At 34.3% G+C, this 17,918-nt stretch overlaps 2 protein-coding genes across 2 annotated transcripts in view; one reads left to right on the top strand and one right to left on the bottom strand.

Moving 5' to 3' along the window:
* The window catches only part of LOC114343710 (uncharacterized), a 70,262-nt gene extending 68,188 nt beyond the window's left edge, over positions 1-2,074 (bottom strand). The window contains exon 1 of the mRNA XM_028294550.2: positions 1,752-2,074. Coding sequence (XP_028150351.1) covers positions 1,752-1,848 — 97 coding nt within the window. The 5' untranslated portion in view covers positions 1,849-2,074. The remainder of the gene's footprint in view (positions 1-1,751) is intronic.
* Positions 1-17,918, top strand: part of LOC114343719 (neuroparsin-A-like) — a 262,805-nt gene that overhangs the window by 16,818 nt on the left and 228,069 nt on the right. The gene's annotated exons all lie outside the window — the stretch shown is intronic.

The raw sequence follows: 17,918 nt of genomic DNA, 5'->3' as shown, positions 1-17,918 counted from the left end.
ACTTCATTAAACAGATCCAGTAGTACAGGTAGAGTTTCATCGTCTAGACATTTCAGTAATTCTGCAGGTATTTCGTCTGGACCGACAGTTTTTCCGTTTTTTGCGTTTCGTATTGCTTGTTCGAATTCCTCCATTATGATCTCTGGTCCCGTTTCGCTATCGATTTCTTCCGGTTCTTGTCTATTATCCTCAAACAGATCTGTTATGTACACCTTCCACTTTTTTAATTTCTCTTTGACTTCTATAATAATTTTTCCATTTATGTCTTTAAGAAGGCCATCTTTCTTTTTTCGCTGTGTATTTGGGATTTCCTTTATTTTCTTATGCATACTGCTATTCATCTGCTATTCATACTGCTATCAGACTGCTATTTATCACCAAATGGGCGTTTTAATAAGTGGAACATGTAGAATATGTCAAATTACAGGAATTATTTTTGCATGAGAGTTTAATCTCTGTTCGGAGAGTTTAAGTCTATTCTGTCGGAAAAAATAAATGTGCCGTTTTCGTGGTCTGACCGTTCCAAATTTTTAACCTGTTCCACAATTAAAACTCCTTCTGTTCCAGTGTTCCCATATATCAAAGTTTATCCGACTAGACACCCTTAAGCTATTAACAAATTTTCAGCTTGCTATTAATCAACTTTTTTTTAATACGCGGGATCCAGACCTATAACAGGAATATTATTTGCAAAACAGTATTCGCGGTGTGCAAGTATTTGGAAGGGAAACGAGAAACGACCGTGCGCGAGTCGCGGAGAAATATTGCAACTATCTTAAATAATTCATATTGTCAATTGAAATTGTCAAATTGACGTATATTTCATACCTTCTGTCATTGAAGCAGAAAAATTATATATTGTGGAGCAATATTGATATGATATGCAATTATTATATAAAGGTAAATTTAATTAATTGTATTTTGCTTGCAGTACTGCATTTTAATAACTAATTTTATTTACTACATACAATTGTTTACGTTTGCATAACATAACCTGCATCTTATTTTTTCTTCTTATTATTTTTTTGGACTATGGCCTTGACAATTATCCAGCAACCAGGACTAATATAATTGGCCAATATAATTAAAAGTGCGAATAAAAGTACAGAGCGTAGAAATAGAACTTGCCGAACTTGCACGGTCCCAATATAAAGTAAAACAAAAATATGCAAAGCGCCCATATTGAACATTAAGGCGAGAAATTTACACGTAAAAATACGTAGTCAAATCCAGAATTTCAACAAAAACCAGTTCTATAGAACATAGTGCAGAACAATAATTGGTAATATGACGAATCGTACATAATGGAACATATTGTATCCAAAATTAAGTATAATAGGTAATATGGGCATGCTGGAAAAAGAGAAAAGAAATATTTACAAAAAAAAAGAGTAATTTTTTAGACCACTATGAAGGACGGAATGGTGAAAACAACCAACGTAAACTACACAATAATAATTAAAATACGGTATTATTGTTTTAGTTATTTATATCCTGCAAAACTGTATGACTTAACTGTTAACCTTGGTAGCTAGCATCTAGTTTATATTAGTTTGTCGTAAAATACCTTTGATGTTGATAGATTCTTTATGAGCTATGAAACTACAAAAACATATTGTATAGGCGACTATTTTCAATTTAAAAATATTAAACTGTGTTAACAACAGTTAAATATGTGTTTAGTTGCGTATTAGGATGCGTCTATAAATATTTAGTAGTAAAGGACACACAAACGTAAAACTTTATCTTACCTGTTTCTGCAATCTTTTCATCCCTTTCCTCGGGGTCCAACTTCGGCAAGGTGTGAAGGCTTCGTAAACGTCCTCTAACCCTGGTAATCATGCCCATTTCTCAAAAAATCATACCACAAAACCAAAAGTCCGTAACACTACTAAAAGGTTTTGACACAAAACTTCCACGTTTCCAATTTTCTGACGTTTGAGTCGCACTGAAATAGATTTTCGGGAGAAACGCTTCAAATGCGACTTTTTGTTTTTATTCGAGAGATAGACCAGTCAAGTTTTATTGAGGATTGATAAATATTTATCCCGATGGAGGCTCGTACGTGGCATTTTGCTCGTTTAAAAACTTTAGAGGGGTTATTTGCGTCTATAATGTGCAACGTTGCCAATTTTCGCCAAATTTTTGCATGGAATTTGGTTTTTGTTTTTTTTTTATTAAAACTGAAGTTCAAAGGACTGTAACTATTTCGAAAATATCGTTAAATCATTAAGCGATTAGATAAAGTAGAGTTCGTGTAACCTTCCGGCCAAGGTCTAGTATAGGGTTTTTAGGACCCTAAGCGCGTCTATCATGACTTACCACTTACGTAGCCGGAAACAACGGACTACGTGCCTTCCGAAACACGGTGATGACTAAGCTAAATTAGATATATTGGAAAAGTCAGTAACGGGAATAGACCAGCTCATTCTAGCTTATTAAGTTTTGTTTTTTACAACCATCTTATGTTGATTACTACTAGCCACTCTTTATTTTTTAAATATGTTGGTTTTTATTATTTTTTATTGAAACTAAATGGCTCCCACTCTATCTAAGGGAAAAACACGACCATCCCAGATACTTACGGTATCACAAGAATTTTGACAAACTCTGGCGTTCCTCAGCAAATCTTTTTCATTCGTAACGGTCTTTAGCCATTCTCTTCCACGATAAACTGCCTTATTTCTTGCATCCTCGTCTGCATCATTCCCCATGGATATCTTAGTATTCCAATAGGTCTCGTCTCCTACATTCTTGCATTCCACAGTTTTTGTAGCCTATTTTCGTCTATCCTAAATACATTTCCTATCCATTGAAGACGCTATAGGCGGACATACTGAGATAAAGTTGGTTATTTATTTATATTACATAGGACTTCTTCACCGTCTTCTTCCCGGTGGGTCACTGCCCAATATTCTGTTCGTCTACTTGTGCTCTGTACCCTTTATGTATTGCCATATCACTGTAGGACTGTTTTCCAACTGTTTTGTAATTGAACATTCTACTTTCATTCTGTTCCATATTTCATATGTTCTTATTGTATCCTCTAGTGATTTTTAGGCATCTTCTCATAGATTCCAATTTAACTGTTCTTATTTTGTATAAACATTCTCAATTTCTCTGCAACACGAAAATGCAGCAGCTGCATAATACTATGGTCAAATCTGATAGTGCAGGAAGAGTCTATACCGGTTTCGGGGGTTGTTTGTTCTTATTTTATTTCGTAATGATGTTGTCATTGGCCATACTTCCTCTGCACATAGGGTAATAATACTCATCACGATACTCTGAAAGATTCTTTTTTGTGTTCTTGGTTAGAGAGTTGTTCCATTTCACTTCATGGATTTCTTTCATGGCTTGTTTCCCTGTGCTATTTTCATTTCGATAATTTTCATACAGCTACCATCTCAGCTTATTATTGAGCCTAAATACTTAAAAGTCTCACAAATCTTAATAGTATGTTCTAATCAAGTTTAAGTCTGCCACCTGGTGTCCATAACATATGTAATATGTATTCGGCCTTACACATTCTTGAGTCCCTATAGCTCATAACAATAATTAATGTCCGACTGGTATATTATTTGACAAATAATGACACGATTTCGAAGTCAGTTAAATATGATATAATGACATATTTGAAAAATAACGCCCTTGGGCGTTAAATTTAAATAACTAGTTAAATACTGTCAAGTTGACAAATATAAACCTAAGTAAAACTATGGTTACCACAATTACGTTACGACTATTGCTGCTAAATGTACTTATTTGAAAACTAATTAATTCAAAATTCATTCAAATTTTTTGCATATAAAGAAGAATTTAGTCGGACATTAAACGTTGAAGGCACCACGGGTATCATAGATAATAACGCTTTCGGTCAACGTATATACCTCAAGCGTTATTATCAATAGTAATTGCACAAGAGCTCTAAAATTCTATATTAATTTTAGAGATCGAGTGCAATTTGTTGCGATTATTTCATGAATAAAACTTTTCAAAACCAAAATTTAATTGTAATTTATTTATGTAAGTACAAATTAGTACAATTAAACACACAGTTGTTATAAATATGTGTTTGATGGTTGAAAGTCATCACTTTTATAATTTTTAAAACATTTGTCATTAATGTCACTGAATGTATTTTTTCGTAGCAACGAAGAGCATCTGACGTAATATGCTTGACGACGGGCAATTATCAAAAAAGTTATCAGTTTAATTTAGATTTCTGTAGCTTTCTATTGGTCAGAATCCCCTATGAATGAAATAATCCTTATAATACCCTTGGTACCGTAATAACTATTACTAAACTTTCATTCCCCGTTAAATTTTAAAAATATCCACTTTTCAATAATTAATATCAAATTTTAAAAATAAAACAAAATTAAGTATTACGTGTTTAGTGGTCATTTTCGTAGGCGACTTTTGGGAGTAACTTTTGTCTGGTCATTAATATAATCAAGGCCCCTATGACTTCATGGTCTACGTCATCTTCAAGGCAATCCATTTTAAGATACTAATTTGAAGTTTGAAGTAATAACGAGTTTGCGAGTGCGATAATAATTTACGCCACTCTACAGGGTGATATGAATACGTTTTATGCTTTAAGAAATAGAAAAATATAAACAATTTTTTAATTCTGTATAGTGGAAGTTCAGTTATTCTTATTCATACTTTTTTAAATACTAAAGTAAACATGTTTTATTTATTATTAATCGGTATTTAGACATATTCAGGCTTAATGTGGTCAGACACTGCCTTTAAGAGCAAAATCACTCATCTAGATAAGTAGGGTATCAATTGGAATGAGCTCTGGATGGACAGTTTCTCTGTTAATCAGCCAAAGTGATCTCGTTGCTGAAGTATTTCTCACACATTTAATGATACATCTGAAGGTTACCAGATGTTTCGCTGTTTTTGGATTTTTTCGCTTACATAGCTTTTGCAATGAAGGAGTGAGATCAGGCAGGATCAAGTAGCGTACCGAAATATTCACAGCAAAATCCTTAAAGAGGCGATATGATAACTACATTTTGCACCGAAGTTGAATCCTATATAAACTCGGCGACAGCTTCTAACTCCACAGGGAAATTATGAAAATTACTATGGTCTTCAACGTCAGTGCTATACATAATGACCAAGATGAACTACTAATGAACCTTCGCGATATACTTAATATGTGGGAAATGTACACAACTAATTTGTTCAACGATCACAGATATCAAAAAGTTACCACAACTAGAAGACCATTTGAATGGCTTAAGTCAGTGGTCGGCAAACTTTTTAGCCAAAGAGCCAAATATGAACATTACAACAATTTAAAAAAAATGGGAGCCAAATCTGCTTGTTCAGCAAACTTTTATTACACCAAATGAAACTAAAGGGTCTAGTCGGTTAAGATAGTGAAAACTTCTCCCAGTGATATTCCAAAAATAAAAAACACCACATGCTCTACGTCAAAAAGTATTCGACCAAACAATTTTTAAACTTCTAGCTCACTCCATAACCCCCCTAAAAATTAAAACGTGTTTTTTCCTTCTTTGGCGATATCTTCGTTTCTAACCATCGTAGAAACTTTTATTTTCTTTTGTTTTGTAAGGTTTTATTTACTACAACACTGTATTTTTTACAAAAAAAAAATTTTGGCGCAAAATTTTTGGCGCATTTTTTTAACTGTTGATATGTAGAACCGAAAAGGGAAAGGACAGTAAACGTGAGCTTTTTCAGCTCATCATAAGACCAGTAATACTACTCCAATCGTTGAAAATGATCATGTCTTCCTTCCCCAGGTGATTCAAAGCAGACCACTTGTGTTGTGAACATTTTTTTTCTTCTATATAATATTTTCAGTTCAACACAAAGACGTTCGAATTTAGAGCGCCAGACCTCCTTGTTCTTAAATCCAGAAATTGTACTTCAAAGCTATTAATATATATATATATATATATATACACCGTTTTTTGGGCGTCAACGCCCTTCCGGTAGGGATCTATGGAGGAGTGTCACCGAGCCGCAAGCCCTTATCCCTTGCCGTACCGCTCCTCCATAGGCCGATCAGACACCAGCTTATTCCAGACCAAGTCGTAGATTATTTTTAGAATTTTAGACTATGACGTCAGCCTTTTTATTTTTATATTCACCGAGCTGGGACTCGAACCTCGATCGCCTCGACCTCATATCCACTAGATTTGTCAATCGTGCGCCTCAGTCCGCTTGGCTAATCTGATCGACAAAGCTATTAATGCCAATTTCAAAAGAAGAAAATTTCATCTAGGTTATCGTAGCATTAAGAGGATTTTTGACAAATGCTAAAGTTTGTAAGTTTGATAAAAGCTAATTTATCAGAATAAGATGTAGGTAATGTTTTTCCTACCAAGTTTTCTTAAACGAAAATATTATTTCGCTTTCCGCGGATATTTTTGCCAGAGCCGCACTTAAGGAGCCAAAAAGTTACATGTGGCTCCGGAGCCGCACTTTGCCGACCACAGGCTTAAGTATTTTGAAAACTGAGGTTGTACACGTTATCAAACTATTAAAAAGTAACAAAGCCCCAGGACCAGATGATATGTATGCAGAAACAATCAAGTTACTTAATGAAGAAAATTTGTATATGGAATTTGTATGGATTTGTATCTGTATATGGAACAAATGGCAGAAAAAGCAGAGGAAGCAGCGATAATACATGACACAAGGACACTTTACTCAATAACTAAAGAAATTAAAGGGGGCAAGAGCCAGCAAAGAACGAAACTAATGGGGAAAGAAGGAGAAACACTTATAACTCAAAAAGAAATTGCCCAAAGATGGACACAATTCTTCGCAAAACTCTATGAAGAAGGAATTGAATCACAAATAGAGATGGAAGAAACAGAGAGAAACGAAACATTAATCATAAGAAACGACGAATTTACGAAGAACGAAATAAGGTATGCTATAAACCTTTTAAAAAACGACAAAGTGGCTGGTGTTGATGGAATTCCCGCAGAACTGATAAAATCACACTTAAACTTCTCAGTGGATTTGTACTACTTACTATTTAAAAAAATTTGAATCGAGGAAAAGACACCAAAAGATTGGGGTGGAGGAGTTATAATAAAGCTACCAAAGAAAGGAAACCTCACACTATGCGAAAACTGGAGACCAATCACTCTTCTCACTGTAGCTACCAAAATAATGGCCAGAATAATATTGGAGAGAATTAAAGATCCCATAAATGAAAAATTAAGAATTAACCAAATAGGATTCAGACCGAACAGTTCCTGTATTGACCATATAAATACCCTAAGAATCATCCTGGAACAATCAGCGGAAATGAATCAGGAAGTTTATATCAACTTTGTAGACTTCGAAAAAGCGTTTGGTTCAATAAATCGTAATATGATGTGGAGGATATTAAAACTCTATGGAATACCAGACAAATATATAAGAGTAACAAGGCATTTCTACGACGAATGTTTTGCCAGAGTTGAACATGAAGGGGAACTATCCCAACAAATAAGCATCAAAAAAGGAGTAAGACAGGGGTGTGTCTTGTCACCGACGTTGTTTATAATAGTCATAGATTGGATAATGAAATAAACTGAAGATAAAAAAACAGGTATACAATGGTCACCATTTAAAAAACTAGAGGATCTAGAGTTCGCTGACGACATATGCCTCATAACATCAAACAGACAACACATGCAAAACAAAATCACCAGATTGAACAACATAGCAAAAACAACCGGTTTAAAAATATATCCCAAAAAAACGAAAATACTATCAAATGGGGAAACGAACGGAAACAATATATATTTGGAAGTAAAACAAATAGAAGAAGTAAAAGATTTCTAAGACTTTTCGTTAATAAACTGCTTTCTGGCTGCATCCCATATCTCCGGATTTTACAATATATAATCACGTAGAGACGACGAAAATAGGAGAAAGCAAATAGAGGACACTTAGGCCACGCATTTACCTTCTCTTCGTCTAGGAAAAGGACCGAAAGACAGTTTCTAAATACTCAAAAACTGAGTAAAATGAAAAAGATTAAAAAGGGTTCAAGGCAGGGTCCTTTTCCTAGACGAAGAGAAGGTAAATGCGTGGCCTAAGTGTCCTCTATTTGCTTTCTCCTATTTTCGTCGTCTCTACGTGATTATATATTGTAAAATCCGGAGATATGGGATACAGCCAGAAAGCAGTTTATTAACGAAAAGTCTTAGATTTAAAATATTGTTTATTATATTTTTATTTCAATTATTCTAATTGTTTAAAAAGTAGTAAACTTTGTATCTGGGGCTTTTCGTTGTTTTCCTCGTAATACGAGAGATGTCGCTGATTTGCGTCTCAAAAGGTGGGTTCATTGCATCGCGATGTTTTGCCTTAAAAGAGGCAGAATGTTTATATTCCCTTCAGAGTTGTGACTGCATAATCTTCACTGATGATGCATAAGGATGATGAAATAGTTGCTATATGGAGATGGTAGTCCAACTCTGAATCGAATATAAACAAAACCTGCCTTGAACCCTTTTTAATCTTTTTCATTTTACTCAGTTTTTGAGTATTTAGAAACTGTCTTTTGGTCCTTTTCCTAGACGAAGAGAAGGTAAATGCGTGGCCTAAGTGTCATCTATTTGCTTTCTCCTATTTTCGTCGTCTCTACGTGATTATATATTGTAAAATCCGGAGATATGGGATGCAGCCAGAAAGCAGTTTATTAACGAAAAGTCTTAGATTTAAAATATTGTTTATTATATTTTTATTTCAATTATTCTAATTGTTTAAAAAGTAGTAAACTTTGTATCTGGGGCTTTTCGTTGTTTTCCTCGTAATACGAGAGATGTCGCTGATTTGCGTCTCAAAAGGTGGGTTCATTGCATCGCGATGTTTTGCCTTAAAAGAGGCAGAATGTTTATATTCCCTTCAGAGTTGTGACTGCATAATCTTCACTGATGATGCATAAGGATGCTGAAATAGTTGCTATATGGAGATGGTAGTCCAACTTTGAATCGAATATAAACAAAACCTGCCTTGAACCCCTTTTTAATAAAAGATTTCTGTTATTTGGGCAGTTTGCTAAACACAACAGGAGGCACAGAAAAGGACATAACACAAAGAATAAGCTTCGCACAAAACGCTTTCAACTCTTTGCGCAAGATATGGGCCTCGACAAACGTCAGCAGAAGAACAAAGCTACGATTATTTAAAACTAATGTAAAGTCTGTCCTGTTATATGGAGCAGAAACATGGAAACACCATAAACAATTCTTTCAGAAAATACAATCCTTCATTAACAGGTGCCTACGTATTATACTGAGAATATTTTGGCCAAACAAAATTACTAATGACGAATTGTGGAGAATAACAAATAAAGAAAGGATAGAACACACAATAAAAAAACGGAAATGGAAGTGGATATCACACACCTTACGAAAACCAGCAACAAATATTGCTAGACAAGCTCTACATTACAATGCTCAAGGCAAAAGAAGAATGGGTAGACCATCTTATACGTGGAAAAGAACAATAGAGAAAGAACTCAAAGAAAATAATTTAACATGGAACGATGCAAAAAAGATAGCAAAAAACAGAAGAGAATGGAGAAAACTAGTAAACAAAATTGGACGGAACTCAACAGATGATGCGTGGGACTAGCAACCTCACCATCATTCCTAATGCTACTTGAAACACCGCAAGGTGCCCTTTGCTCCACTTGGAGATGTATGATTATGATGATGATGATGAATGAAGAAAATTTAAACATTATTTTGATGCTCTTAACAATACATATGTACGATACGAGCCAGATTCCAAAAATTGGCTTCGCTCTACAATTACCGTCCTATCCAAGAGGTCAGTGCTGAAGTCCGTTTGATTTCAAAAACGAATTTGGTGTAAGAGAGGTGATCTTTAGTATGCAAACATTAATAAGTACAGAACTGTTTAGATCAAAGAAAGGATTTTTTTCTCTGTTTCATCGATGATAAGAAAGTGTTCGATAACGTTAAACACGAATTAATAATAAAATATCTACAAGAGTTGCGATTGGATGCCAAGGATATAAGAAATATTGCCAATAACCAGACAGTAATAGTAAGTCTTCAAAATTTCAACGAAACGGAAGATTTTTCAATAAAAAAGGGAGTAAGATCAGGTTGTTTACTTTCTCCAATGTTGTTTAACTTTCAGAAGCAGTGACATACTCTAATAAGGGTATTAACCCGCGAGTAGTCGCGCGGCGAGATAGAATCTCAATTTTTATCCTTTTTTCGCGATAACTTGATGAACAATTTTGCAATTTTGAAAAAATTTCGTAAGTGCCTCGAGGAAGGGTGTAGTAATGCGTAGGAATTTTTTTTTCTTCTTCTTTTTGTGGAATTTATGGCTTTGGGGAGAGCCAATTAGCTTTAACCCGCGAGTAGTCACGCCGTTAGATAGAATCTCACATTTCATCCTTTTTCGTAATATGTACAGTAAAATTTGTCAGTAACGGCCACTAAAAATGAAAGAACTATTGGCCGATATAGAAAGGTGGACGGTATTGCCAGTTTTTGTATTCTACATATAATTGGTTTGGGAAATTTTTAAATTGGCCGTCAGGACAGGTGGCCGATGTTGGCAGGTGGCCGTTAACACAGGTTTTTTAAATAAAATTGTTAGAAATATATATTTTCAATACAAAATTAGATAAAAATAGTACAAAATAAAAATTTGTTTTAAATTCTAATTTTGAGATAGAATCTCACACGCGACTATCGACGTTACAGAAATGAGCGCGACTACTCCCGGGTTAAAGTAAACGCAATATTTATTAATAACATTAGGTACGCCGATGACACAGCGACAGAGGCAGATAAGATCTAGTTCTTGCAAGTAAAGCTTCGGGTTTGAAAATAAATATCAAGGATATGTTACCTCGATACGCAAAGATTTGTTACCTTAATACCTCCTGGAGAAGAAATGGAACAAGTCAGATAGTTTAAATACTTGGGTTGTCTGCTAAACGGGAGTTCGAATCCTGACACTGGAATAAAGAGCAGAGTTATCTCAAGTTGGACTTCAACCTAAGGTACAATATGCTAAAGCAGCGTTTCTCATCCTTTTACCATTTGGGACCCAATTTTCTATAATTATTTTCACCGCGCCCCCCCCCCCTCGTACAATAACAATATATATCATAATATGCAATAACATTGTTCCTTAAGCATTTTGATAAAAAATTCAACACCGATTCGGAACAGATTGTCGCTTTTTGCGGGAAGTTCCGAGTTATTTTGAACATTCTCGATCGTCTGCCTGCATCTCCATCTTCTCAGTTCTGACTCTGACCAACCAGTATTTGTCTCAGGCTACGGCTCCACGGGCGGGAAATTGACGCTAGTAGTAGCAGTAAAATGAATTTAAGGTTCCGCGGAACGGAATAGGGATAGCCGAACTGTACCGACTACAGGACTTGTGCGTAGTCGGTTCAGTTCGGCTATTCCCATTCCGTTCCGCGGAACCTTAAGTTCATTTTACTGCTACTGCTAGCGTCAATTTCCCGCCCGTGGAGCCGTAGCCTTAGTAGAGTCAGTTCAGTCAGTCCTTCTGTAACTGTTAAATGTATTCTTTATTTCATCTGACTTTTACAAGTATTGAAGTGCGTCAAATACAATCTATAATCAGTAAAAACTATAAGTACATAAAAATAGTTAACAGAAAAACATAAAATATACACAAAAACATACAAATTCTTAAAAAGATGCCTGCAATTATTCCTCTAACGAATAGAAAGTGTTTTCCAGAAGTAAGTCCTTAACTGTTCTCTTAAATAGGTACATAAATATTTGACTCTTTAACATAATTAGGTAATTTATTATACAAACGAACGCATGCTGGGTAAGGACCCTTGCCCATAACGGTAAAGTGGCGAACAGGGCTCACCAAATCATTTCTGAAACGAAAATTGTAGCCACTCATTAAGGAAACATTATTTCTGCAAATAAAATTGTATCTATATGACTTTACATAAACAACACAACTGAAAATATACAGCAAAATTACAGTTAAAATATTTAATTGTTTAAAAACTGGTCTACAGGAATCCAAGCGCGTTCTAAACCTCATGGTACGAATAATTTTTTTTGAAGAACAAGCACCTCATTAATTCGTGAGCAATTTCCCCAACAAACTAAGCAATATTGCAAAATTGACTGTACATGAGCAAAATAGTAAAGTTTTAAAATATCTAGAGAGACAAAATTCCTAAGTTGCCATAGAACATAGTGCACAGACAATCTTCCCACTACATAATCAACGTGAGAGCTCCAGGACAAATTATAATCCAGGTAAACACCTAACAACTTAGTGGAGTGACTATTTACCACTGACCCATTGTCAAGTTTTACTAATGGACTCATCTGCATAGTAGAAGGTGAAAAGGTTACCATATTGGTCTTTGATCCATTTAAGATTAGGGACTATTTAAACAGTAATGAGTCATACTTTTTACAAGACAGTTTGCTTTTTGTACTACATGAAAAAAATTATTGGAATTTAGTGCAACTGTGGTATCGTCAGCAAATTGAGTGACATAACAGCCAGATTGCTGTTCCACGTTTTCTACTCGAAGGCTTATTGCATCAGAAAATTTTTCTAATGGATTCCGAACCAAACATGTTGAGCTATCGTTTATCATTTAATTTAAATCATTGACGAAAATCAAAAATAAAAGAGGGCCAATGATACTTCCCTGTGGAACTCCGGAGAGGACCTTAATTTTTTGAAACCTGTTCGATAAAAAGGTGTGGATCCACTTTAACGCAGTTCCTCTAACACCACTATGATAAAGTTTTTAAAGCAGTATTGGATGATTTACAGTTTCAAAGCACGTGCTAAGTCAAATTGTGGATGTCTTATTGTGGATGTGTACATATTATGTTCGAGTTACGCCCTGTTTCGGTCAACTTTTCTCTGCAGAACAAGCCCAAGGAAGTCACTAATTTACATTAAATTTGTTGATAATAATTAGTATTAAATAGTATTAATTAGTATTAATTAAGTATTCAATGCTCTTTAATTATGGCTCCTTGTCAGTGTTCATGGGTATTTTATTTTGTCAGAATTTTGTTTTGCTTTGCTTTTAGTAAATTAGTCAATGTTGGTGTTTTTTTTATATACTCACGCCCCCCCATTACTAAAAGCGCGCCCCCCTAGGGGGGCGCGCCCCACAGGTTGAGAATCACTGCTGCTAAAGTGTTATGTTTGGTCTGTTTTCTTATACGTAATGGAAGCATGGAGTTAAAGGTAAGATCCGTAAGCAAACTTGAAATTTTTTAGATGTGGTGCCTGCGCCGTATGCTTAGAACATAATTGAAAGACATAGTCAGAAATGAGAAAGTATTAAGAAGAGTGGGCTTGTAGGGTAATGAACTTTTTGGTTATGTAAAAAGTAAGAATACTGCATACTTAAGACACTTATTACGAGAATATCAATGCACATTTCAGTAACTAGTAATCAAAGGTAAGATAATGGGTAAGAGGGGTTTAGAACATAAAAATATGTCATGGCTGCAAAATATTAGTTAAAAGATAGGTATCCAGAGTTATGAAAGCTTCGCAATGTTGCTAAAAATATAGTAATTTAATCCTGACCATCTAGACCAGGGCGCATCTGTAAAAATATTAGTACATTTGGACGTTGAGAGGTGACTCAAATTGTTTTGCAGAAATTGCTTCAAAATAAAACAAATAATAATATTTGAGTTATCCTCCCTCTCAAAAAGGTCCGGAACATTGTTTAAATAATCAAAATGTTAAAAAATTAAGGAAAAAGTCGATTTTTTGCTTGGTTTTTTGATTATAACTTTAAAACCATTCATTTCCGAGAAAAGTTGTACTGATATAAAAGTTGCGTAATTAAATTTTCTACAACATAGAATTGGTTAAAAATTTAAGAAATAGTCACCCTTGTTGCAAAATAGCAATAATTGTGAAAAAAACATACAAAAACAAGTATTCGCATTTTACGTTTTTCAACCATTTATGCTACACATAGGAACTTCATATTTCACCCTGAAAAATTTTCATGATACAATAAAACAATACTGTAAATTTCGTTAAGATCGGTTCAATAGATTTTGCAAAATAAATTTTGCAATCAAGCTTTCGTAAAAAAAATTCATTTTTTCAAAATGTTACAGGACTGAAAATAAAGCAGATAGCAAGTTGAAAATTTTTTTACATATAGAAGTGTACTGTACCTTTCATTTGCAATTTTACAAAATTAAAATCGCTTAACACCACGACGTCAGGAATTTTTTTAAATAAACATTAATTATTGGTGCTACGCGCAGGACAGCGGATAGGTTGCTCTGATTGGGCATTCCAATGACCTTTGATAATGATTGATACATTTTAATTTTTATGACATTTCGATATAAATAAATAAATTTGTTTATTGCAAAATAAAAACACATACTCTATCCTTTGAAATAACACTTTTATCAGCAAAAACTTTCTTTGTTCATATATTTTAACTTAAATAATAAATTTCATTATTTTTAAACATATGCAATTGTTTAAACAATATTTCACAAACAATAATAAAATTAGTTTGATTTTTGTGGAATTAAAAAATTAAAATACAACAAAATATAGAGTAAGAAAATAATATATTACATAAAGATTCGAAGAAACTTTGGTGGAAATCAACCTGTGTGAATCGAACATCGCTGTCCTGCGCATAGCACCTAAAATTATTGTTTATTTCAAAAATTTTCTGACGCCGTGGTAATTAATCTATTTTAATTTTGAAAATTGCAAATGAAAGTTACAGTACATTTCTATACGCAAAAAAAAATTCAACTTGCTATCTGCTTTATTTTCAGTCCTGTAACATTTTGAAAAAATGAATTTTTTTGCGAAAGCTGTATTGCAAAATTTATTTTGCAAAATTGATTGAACCGATCTTAATGAAATTTACAGTATTGTTTTACTGTATCATAAAGTTTTTCTGGGTGAAATATGAAGGTCCTAAGTGTAGCATAAATGTTTTTTCGCAATTATTGCTATTTTGCAACTAGGGTGACTATTTTTAAAATTTTTAACCAATTCTATATTGTAGTAAATTGAATTACGCAACTTTTATGTCTGTACAACTTTTCTCGGAAATGAATACTTTTAAAGTTATAATCAAAAAACGAAGAAAAAAATCGAATTTTTCCTTCAATTCTTAACATTTTGATTATTTAAACAATGATCCGGACCTTTTTGAGAGGGAGGATAACTCAAATATTATTATTTGATTTATTTTCAAGCAGTTTCTGCAAAAAAATTTGAGTCACCTCTCAACGTCCATCTCAAAACAGATCCGCCCTGGACTAATCTAACATCTCACCTGACAAGACAATGTACCGTGGCATATGCAGAAATGCACGACACCTTAAGAATATGAAGAATCTACAGGAGTATATCATCCGCTATCTTCTTTATACTACTACTCAGTTCTTCTCACTTTTCTTGGACAGCTTTGTTTGACCAATTTTATGCAAAATCTAAATCCTTCAGCTCTATAATAGTATATGTAATCATCGAAACAGATAAATAATTATGAGTTGTACTCAATATTCTATTGTTTTACAGATCCGCGTCGGGTTTAAATTGTTGATTACTACAAGAATTTTATGAGACAACATAATATATCTTCATATTTCCTTTATGTATTTTAAATTTTTATAAATTTTTCTACTATTCAAAAAGGGAGATAAAACAGCCAGAAAACTACAGAAAACTACACTTATTAAATATTACCCTAAAACTTACAACAAAAATCTTACAAGACATAATGAATCACAGGATAAGTTTAGCAGATGAACAACAAGGTTTTCGTACTGAAAGATCGTGTACAGATGCAATATTCGTCATAAAGCAAATTACTGAGAAATCAATAGAGTATAATAGACCAGAATTTATATGTCTGATTGACTTGAAGAAAGCATTTGACAGAGTTAGACTCAAAGATGTAATCCATCTTCTGTATAATAGAGAACTTCCCCTAGATATCATAAAAACTATTAAAAACGTCTACCAAAACAACAAAATGGAAGTCAGGAAAGATAAACAAAAACTATTGAAAACATCTACCAAAACAACAAAATTGAAGATGGACAACTTATAGAATCTATAGACGTAGGTAACGGAATAAGACAGGGGAGACGTATCCTCCTCAATTTAATCATCGATGAAATCATCAAAAGCTTCAATAAAGAAGAGAATACGGAATGGGAAACAAAGGAGTAAACAATACGCAGACGACGCAATATTGATAGGCCAAGATGAATATAGTCTGCAAAGATTAGTCCATAGATGTAAAATAAGAGCAAAAGGATTCAATGTGATAAACACTCATCTCAGAAAAGTATAGTATAAAAATTAGGAAATGGTCTTTGGGACCGGTACTCACGGGAGGGACCGCAGACGTTCGGATACAATTAGCGTCTCTTTGCAAAGACAATGACGTCGACTTTGCAAAGTAACAAGACACTTACTCAACAAACACACTACACATGACACTAGGTACCTGAATGCAAAAATTCACCGTACCCACCGTGCCAATGGCCATGAATTGTCGAGGCATTAGCTAAATAAAAATAAAAAAAAATATGTAAATAAAATACATTGGAATTACACTGTCCAGTCACGGAGACCTAGACAAAGAAGTAAGAAGTCAAGTACAAAAAGCAAATAGACTGACAGGTGCCTTAATAACACTATATGGCGAAACCAACATATATTAACACTGAGATGAAATCAATAATTTATAAAGCCAGTGTAAGATCAATAATGGCATATGCATCAGAAACAAGACCCGACACAGCCACAATACAAAGCCTACTGGAAACGGCAGATGTGAGAGTCATGAGAAGAATTACAGGAAATACGCTAGTAGATGGAAAGAGGAGTGAAGACATTAGAAGAAAATGTAACGTATAAGGTATAAACGAATGGACACTGAATAGAAAAAAATAGGAATAACCTTCTTCTTCTTCAAATGCAAATCCACTAATGGATGTTGGCGATCACATTTTCCATTAACTCTCTGTTTCTTGCAATGTGGATCAGTGATTGTATGTCGGTAATCCCTGTCCATTGCCTTATGTTTCGGAGCCAGGACATTTTCTTGCGTCCTATTCCTCTCTTGCCTTCAATTTTACCCTGGATTATAAGTTGAAGGAACTGGTATTTTTCGTTTCGCATGATGTGACCCAAATACGCCGTTTTTCTTTTCTTGATGTTTTCGAAAAGCTGACGTTCTTGGTTGATTCTTTTAAGGACATCCACATTTGTGACTTTCGCCGTCCATGGTATCTTTAGGATACGGCGATAAAGCCACATTTCGAAGGCTTCTAATCTGTTTATATCCCTCGTTTTGAGTATCCAGCCCTCTATGCCATATAGCAGCACCGACTACACGTAGCATTTAGTAAACCTTAGTCTCAGTGTAAGGTCGAACTCTGAGCAGCTCAGTACCTTCCTGAATTTTACGAAAGCTTGTCGAGCTTGCTCAATGCGACATTTTACTTCCCTGTCCGATGCCCAGTCTTCAAAAAGCCACGTTCCTAGGTATTTAAATTTGCTCACTCTCTCAATGGACTTAGTATTCAGTGTTATGGTGGAGTTTTCAAATGCATCCAAGTTTCTGGAGATGATCATGAATTTGGTCTTTTTGGTATTAATCTCTAATCCCATTCGCTTACTGTATTCTCCGATTATAGTGACAAGTTGTTGAAGATCTGCTATGTTGTCGCAAATTAAGACAGCATCATCAGCATATCGTATGTTGTTGATTAATACTCCATTCACTTTGATTCCCATCTCTGCATCTTCCAAAGACTCTTAAAATATGTTTTCCGAATAAATGTTAAATAAAAGAGGGGAAAGCACACATCCCTGCCGAACACCCC

This window comes from Diabrotica virgifera, chromosome 2, assembly GCF_917563875.1.
Source record: "Diabrotica virgifera virgifera chromosome 2, PGI_DIABVI_V3a".
NCBI classification, from domain to species: Eukaryota; Metazoa; Arthropoda; class Insecta; order Coleoptera; family Chrysomelidae; genus Diabrotica; species Diabrotica virgifera.
The sequence above is the reverse complement of the archived record's forward strand: the minus strand, read 5'-3'. Positions and strand labels throughout refer to the sequence as shown.